Source organism: Zingiber officinale, chromosome 9A (assembly GCF_018446385.1).
Source record: "Zingiber officinale cultivar Zhangliang chromosome 9A, Zo_v1.1, whole genome shotgun sequence".
In the NCBI taxonomy this organism is placed as follows: domain Eukaryota; kingdom Viridiplantae; phylum Streptophyta; class Magnoliopsida; order Zingiberales; family Zingiberaceae; genus Zingiber; species Zingiber officinale.
In genome coordinates, this window is record NC_056002.1 from 94,077,255 (window position 1) to 94,084,761 (window position 7,507).

General features: G+C 35.8%; 1 protein-coding gene across 7 annotated transcripts; it reads left to right on the forward strand.

Annotated features, from left to right (window-relative positions):
• The first annotated feature begins 819 nt into the window (after positions 1–819).
• Positions 820–6,315, forward strand: LOC122021856. 7 transcript variants are annotated; one of them, XR_006122660.1, is made up of 9 exons: positions 826–1,267; positions 2,328–2,447; positions 3,239–3,331; positions 3,412–3,543; positions 3,635–3,844; positions 4,380–4,472; positions 4,549–4,669; positions 4,753–4,839; positions 6,259–6,297. XR_006122660.1 is itself a non-coding variant. In XM_042580022.1 (2 exons), the coding sequence occupies exons 1-2, from the start codon at positions 1,031–1,033 to the stop codon at positions 2,427–2,429; spliced, it is 339 nt and encodes a 112-aa protein (XP_042435956.1). In that variant the 5' UTR covers positions 826–1,030; the 3' UTR covers positions 2,430–2,448. The 7 variants fall into 7 exon arrangements, 1 of the variants encoding a protein (XP_042435956.1); XR_006122661.1 differs by having other exon boundaries at positions 820–1,267; positions 2,328–3,331; positions 4,377–4,472; XR_006122662.1 differs by having other exon boundaries at positions 820–1,267; positions 2,328–3,331; positions 3,416–3,543.
• The last annotated feature ends 1,192 nt before the right edge of the window (positions 6,316–7,507 follow it).

Consider the following 7,507-nt stretch of genomic DNA (forward strand, 5'->3'; position numbering starts at 1 on the left):
TGAATATAAATAGATTTTTGGATTTAATTTTTTGATAAGAGATGAAAATAGAGACTATTCATCTTCTCTTTCTTCCTCCTCTTCTTCTTCTTGGGCTAATTCATGTCCTTGGCTGAATATTCTTTTGGGTGAACCATGCTTGCTTGCTATCACAAGAAGGTGGTTCTTCTCTGAAGGCTTAGTTCGTGTGACAAACGAAGGATGTGTTTGTATGGATATCGTAGAGGCACTACAATAAAAATGTCAAAAGACAACACCCCTACGACAACGGTTTTAAGAGAAAGTGTTGTGTATTTGCTCAAAGACAACGGTTTTTGCCAAAACCGTTGTCTTTGAACTCCCTATTAAATATAAAAGACAACAATTTTGCGAAAACTGTTGTCATTGAGAGATTTCTTTTTGAATCAACAACACTTTTTACAACGGTTTTTTAAATCTGTTGTCTTTAAGCGCTTTTTTAGCGGCTACGACAATAGTTTTGAAAAAATCGTTGTAATCGACTTTGGTCATTTTCCCCCTCGCTGTTTTGCTTTCCCTCGTTGTTTTCTTTTTGGCGCCGTGTTTTCCCCTTCGCGTTCCCGAACCTAAGCCATTTTTCTTTCCCTCTCCTCATACAATCTCTTCACGCCTCCGCTGGATCTTCCTCCACGACGATGTGCTCCTCTCGTTTCCTGGTGAGCGGGTTTCTGAGTTCGACAAGGCCCTTTGACCTTCCACTGCTGCTTCTTTCGCTCGTGGAACCTTTTGATCAGACAAGGTGTATTTCTTCGCCAAAGGTGGCACTCCTACTCCATCAATTCATAACCTAGGTCTTATCTTCTTTGGATTCGTGCCAGAGCCATAGTCAAGGTAGATTCATAATCTAGGTCTTGTCTTCGTTCATAAATTTTGTCTCAAAAAATGAAACCTTTCTTTACCTCAACGCACTCCCTCGCCGCCAGCGTCCTCTCCCTCCTCCCCTTCTCCCCTTTCAACGCTACCTCGGCAGCGAAGGTAGCGACGACCCCTGTTTCGTCTCGGACCTCGCTCCATGACCTTGCCCTTTCTCCTCCCGGCTTCCGGATCTTCTTCTCACGGAACCGTGAACCAGGGGACAACGTCGCCGTCGGGCTCGGCTATTAGGAGCTTTGCTTCCGGGGTGAGGATTGAGGGGTTGGTGTCGAGCTCTAAGGGTGGAGGCGGGCCGGCTTACATGGGACAGGTCTTTAGCATGCTTAATCCCTCCGGCAATGACCTCAAGGCAGTCACCACTCGGTTCGACAAAAAGGTATCAAAAACCTGGGAAGAAAACGAGCTGAGATACTTGCAATGGATGATTTAACTACAAACCAATTAATAAGAAGCAGGATGCATTTCAACTTTATGACGACAACCAAAAATTTCAGGGAATATGAAACATTAACTAGCAAAAAAAGGCAAACTTTTCTTATTATAGGAATCATAGATAAAGTACAGTTTACTAGTTACATTATCAAAGTTTCAGGACAGAAAATTCAAAGAGCTGTGTGTTAGTTGAATCCTGAAAAGCATAAAAAAAAATCATATTCCAATGGCTTATAAGAATATCTCATTGATTTGATCTTATGTCCTCCTGCATGAATCAATAGTTTATTTGCCCTTTTGTAGACTATTGAGTAATTGCCCTTGATATGTTTAAGAGTTTGTACTTTGTAGAAGTTCCAAAATAAAAATGAGAGAGATTTGTCACAAAGTACATGGAAGATCACCTTTGCATTAGGAAGCTCGGCTCTGTAAACCCGACCAAAGGAGCCTTCACCAACAAGAAAATCCTGATTAAAGCTATTTGTTGCCATTTGAAGAGAAGCAACTGTATATGGTGTTGCAGTTATAGGAACTTTTGGACGCTTACTAGCTCCACTCTTCCCGTGCATCTTCTCAACTATCACAGTGTCAGCAATAGGTTTTGGAGCAGTTATATGAAATAATGTATTGTTATTGATGAATCATCTCAAATTTTAAAACTTTTTCCTGATTTTTTTTTTTTACTCTGTTACTTCTTTCTAACGAACTGCTGCATAACATTTACGACAATACTTGTGCCATATGTAGTTATTTTCATTGTACTTAATGATAGATCTTTTCAACTCTTCTCTGGTCATTTATAGCATCATTCTTTGATCATGTTTTGGACTTTTGCTTTATGATCGTAAGTTTATACAACATACTTGAACCTCACCTCCGAGCTTTTATAATAATTGGATATAATCTTTCATTATTTTGTTTGTTGAGGCTTTTGTGGATATTCATCTAATTTGCGGAGTATTTTGAGTTCTTCATCAAGTTCGACTGATATTTAAATGCCACAGGTTTTGGTGCAAAAGCTGGTGGCTTGTGGATATGTATTATATTCGGGATATATACTGGGAACAATTGAGAAAGTTCTTGTCAACAAATTTTGTACCAGCTAAACCACTTCAGATTCAGAGGTAAAAATTATGAACATTGGTCTGTAGAAATTTGTACAGTTGAATTTTCTCATTGGGCTTTTTGTAGCACCAGTACTGACTGTCATTACCCTGATAAACTTAAATTGTAACTTTTTGTCAACCTTCCCTTCCAAAGGGCGGAAACTAAGAACCAGGATTAAGCAGCCGAAACGCTGTGATTACGAATCCTAAGAACCTTTTTGTTCCAATTTGAAGCTTGGTGTTGTCCCTGAAATAATGAAACTATGCTTCTGCAATCCTACCTATATAGATATCTCATAATTGCATTATGCTTTGCTTTTTATCAAAGATTTCCTTCAAGATCAACGATACCAGGAATATCAACGAACCCAATTCTTGCAATTGTTTTTGGATAAAACCAAATGAAATAATTTGTTTGAGATGTCGAAGTAAACATGTGCATTAGCTTATATGTTAATAGGTATTGTTCGACCCTTAGCAGCAAACTCTTTCAATAATAGTAATACGGTGTTGTTTAGGCTTTCGGTTTTTACACAATATTATCTATAGAAAATGAAACAGAAGATTCAGATGAATAACCTTACTAAAACTTCATTAGGTCAGATGAGTTGCTTGTGGAGATTGTTTTACCTACAAAGTAATTGGTTTTATTTTAGACTTTGATAGACATCCTTGACGACAATTACACGCTTTTATTTTACATGCTCAGTAGTTGAACTTGTCGCAAACTTGATAAAATCTAAGATGTTGCTTCATAACACTTGTGTTATTCTTCACTTGTACTCCATGTTTGTGATTCCTTCCGCAAGACTCACCGCTACTGAATGCATCCTTGGTACTCAATAGACGAAGTCGGAGACACGGGTGGTACCTTTATTTACTTCCGAATTCTCAATAGCATGGTGTGTTTTGGTACTTTTGGCTTAACTAGTTTGAATCTTCTTTTGGCTTACTTGCTTGTCTTCGTTCATAAATTGGACAGCCAGTTGGAGAATTTGCGGGTGAAATGCAAAGCTACATTGGCATTCTCGTTCGAGAAAAGATCTCAATAACTTACAAATCATGGAAGCAGGTGCCAAATGATGTTAAAGAGTTAATATGAGAATCGATGAATGTAAGTTAGAATGCTTTGAGAACTTAAATTAGCTCTCGAATGGTTATGCTATATTTAATGTGCTTGTTAAATTTTTTATGTGTTTTTACAGCTGACGTACAATATTGACCCAACTTGGAGGAAAGGATGCTTACATTCAGCAAATAATAAATGACGTCAATATAAAGCTTTTCTCACTCAAAAGTTTGTTTTCAGCAAGCTAGATAAACCTGATGAGTTGAAAGATCCACCGATTGGTTATGGTATTTCACAAGATGATTGGAGTTCCTTTGTAATAACTCGCATGTTTGCCGACTTCAGGGTAAGATTCAAAATTTGATTTTAATTTTTAGAAGATAGTCCTAATGGCCCTTAACTGATGTTCTACAATAGGATCTTTATTTAACATAATGTGATTCATTTATTCGCTGTCAGTTTAAAAATTTCCAGTTCTCCACCTTCTGAAAAAACTCATACTAGGGGTTTTTTATCTTACGCAAATCTACTTGATGCTAGGGTTCATACTTTTACTCCTCTCTGAAATCTTTACTTTTGTTATAACATAAAGTCGAAGAAACAAGCAATATGTTTCTGAAAATGGCTCAGATAACATTATCTCTCTTCCATTTGCTTTGTTTCTTAATAGAAGAGATAATTGTTATAACAATACTTCTAACAGATAACATTACTTGTTTCCTGGTGTAATTCTAAGGCTAAGAGTTCTCTAACTGTTTGTTTCCTTGAACCTTCCATAGATTGTTATTTTTTCTCTACACCACAGACAATTTGCATTAAAGTTCGCATATATATATTTTGAATATTGATAGTGAACTTAATTGATTTTAATTTTTAAGTAGAGAGTAAGTGATGAACAAAAGAATAGAAGAAGGCAGAACGTATACCCTCATCGGCTGTCCCGTAAAGGATATGCATGTTTCGCTGATGAAATTGTGAGTATGTTGAAGCTGGTGGTTCATTTTTTAATCTGATTTTGTAGGAACAAAGCATGATTCATATTTTTTATAGGCATCTGATTTATGTGATGATGATGATGATATAAATCGAGTTATTATTTGGAAGAGAGGACGAGCCAATAAGGAGGGTGAATTTGAAGGCGATGATCTCAAAATTACAGCAAAAAAAGATTGTATGTGATACATGAAGCCAATAACTATTTTTTTTTTATTAATTTTGTTGTTAGTAACTAATATAATCTGGGTTTGTTAACAGTTCATGAAAACAATTTACTCCAACGAAGAAATTGACGAAGTACAATCTGAATAGGTGGATTGCGTACTATACTATATTCATTACTAGGTATAAATTACTAGACTTCAAAAGATGTTTGAACACTTTATTTGTGACTCCCTGACTTATTGATTTTGATTCCTTAGTGCCAATAATTTGTTTGTTCACAGCTAGCTATCTCCTTTGCTCAATACTTCATTCTTGCATTTCTACCATGAGCAAAATTAGCTGACATTTCCCTTATTTATTGCCTCTCTTTGTTCTCATCTTTTGCTTTGATATGTCAATACTTAATATACATCCATGTGTTATCTTGCTGATTAAACATTTTGTGAATTTAGTTATAGGTAAAGTCGTGGTGTCCTTATAATTTTGTTTGGCAACCATGTGTTATCTATGGTCAGGACTTCTACTTCCTTTTCCTAAAAAATGGTTGCCAAATATGCGTCGAACAGTGTTTCTTGGTATGTTTCTTTGTGGTCCAAAATTAATAATGGTTGGGTTGTGTGAGTAGCTTATTTAGTTCCGAATTATGCAAGCACTGACAATGTGGAAGTTATCTCTTTGTGAATTGTTAGATGATGGCCTTTTGTATCTTATGAGTTGCTCTACAAATTTCTTGTTTGGTCTCCCCTTATGGTTTTCATCTATATGTCATGACTCAATCTTGTTTTTGCTCCTATCTTATAGTCTCCATGTATACAAGGTGGTAAGGATGAGTTTACATCTTTAACATTTTACCTAGCATTTTTCTACCGTCCAAGGAATATCTGATATCTGTTGGGATGCCCTAAATTCTGTACCTGTGTTTGTTTCATTTGCTAATTTAATTTCCTTGTCTAATCCTATAATTTATTATTTTTTATTTTTACAATTGCATTTAAATTTTTACTATGTTGAACTACATACTTTGTTGATGACTCCTTGAGCATAATACTACTATGGCAAAAGTACATTGGAAATTCATTGTTGATGATAAATTTTTATTTCCTACTTCCATCTTGTTGGACCTTGCAAGTATCTTCGTGAATGACAATTATGATGCTTCATCAAGCTCAACTATGTTAATCTATATGCATGTTAGTGATTGCTTGAGAATGAAATGAAGAGCTTGTAAAGGCATTTCGTGTATGATCCATAGTATATTGATATAGAAAACATCTATATAATGCAGTTTGATTTCTTAATAGTTTGCTCTATATACTGCATGTTAGTTTGGTCAAACGAGTGACAAGGAGATATAATTCTCAAGGAAGAAAAGATCATTCCTTCTTTTGTGTTGAGTATAATGGAATTTTGTCCTGCGTGAATGGATGTTGCCGACTGTTCCTTGATACACACTGATTTGTATCATTTTGTTTGACTTGTGTACCATGAAACAACACCTAATATCTATTCTATCTTGTATTGCTTGTTTTCAAGAATTCGTGTTGTCATGTAGACTATAATATGAAATTTGATAAGTTTTGTTAAATTTTTCTCTTGCAGGTCGAGCAATTCATGAGGCTTGAGTTTTTTTTATGCAAGAAGTGAGCTTTGTTAGGATGTAGCTTGCCTTTCTAATTTGTAAATTAAAAGTCATATGGAGAACAACAAATGGAAAACATGTGATTTAATGTATATGGAGAACATTAATGGAAAACATATGTATTTTGATGAGTAATAACTCATTTTGTATATTTTTGTATATGTGTGGCTATAAAATGAATTATATATGGATGTTTATTTTGGATTTAATGTAGTAAATATTTAGTTTTGTATTGGTGATTTGCTTATATTAAAATAAGATTGGTTGTTTGGTATTAATGAACATTGAAGATAACAGTTAAAAATGTAGTAAAAAATATGTAAACCACAACGAAATTTTTTTGTTGTTGAAATTATCTACCACAACGATTAAAAATATTGTAAAAAGAGTCTACCACAATGGTTTATTTCTGTTGTTGAAATTATCTACCATAACGGTTTTAAAACGTTGTCGTATCCTTCGTAAACAAATTTTGAGCATATAAATAACGGATAAAAACGGTTGTCAAATGTCCACAAAGACAATGGATTCAAAATCGTTGTTGTAGGGCAATACATTCTACAACACCCTCAGTTACAATAGTTTTTTGACCCTACGACAACGGATAATATCCGTTGTCGTTTGCAGTTTTTGTTGTAGTGAGATGCGGTCATTTGATCGCGCTGAGATCTGCATCCAAAAAAAAGTTGTTGTCGGGATTGCGAAGGGCATGCAACAAAGGTATAACTCCCTACATCATGTAGAAACTTAGTATATGATTTCCTTTCGTATGGATCTTCTGGGAGAGGAACTAGATGTTTTCCGCTGGGATTCCTACATATTTAGCGCCCTAGTTCCTTAAACTTCTACACACTTAGACACAAGGTATCAAACACAAATAGGACATAACTTAACTCAGTTGACCACATCAAAACTACCACGGGTACTTACTCTTAGAAACATAAAAAGTCGAGCAGAAGATGTAGTGGACAAGAAGGATGACACAAAAAACGAGTCGATGGACTCAGTGCATCCGAGGGACGAGAAGATATGGAAGAGTACACCAATAGACGAGAAGGAATGCATATGGCGCATGCGGGAGACGAGAAGCCGGGGAGGAAGCCTGCTCGAGGAGAAGGTCGGAGTTGGGTTCGGGTGAGCTCAACTCCGAACGGTCGGAGCATCACCCAAAGAAGAGCAAAGAAGAGTTAACTAGTTTTAAAGGTAAAC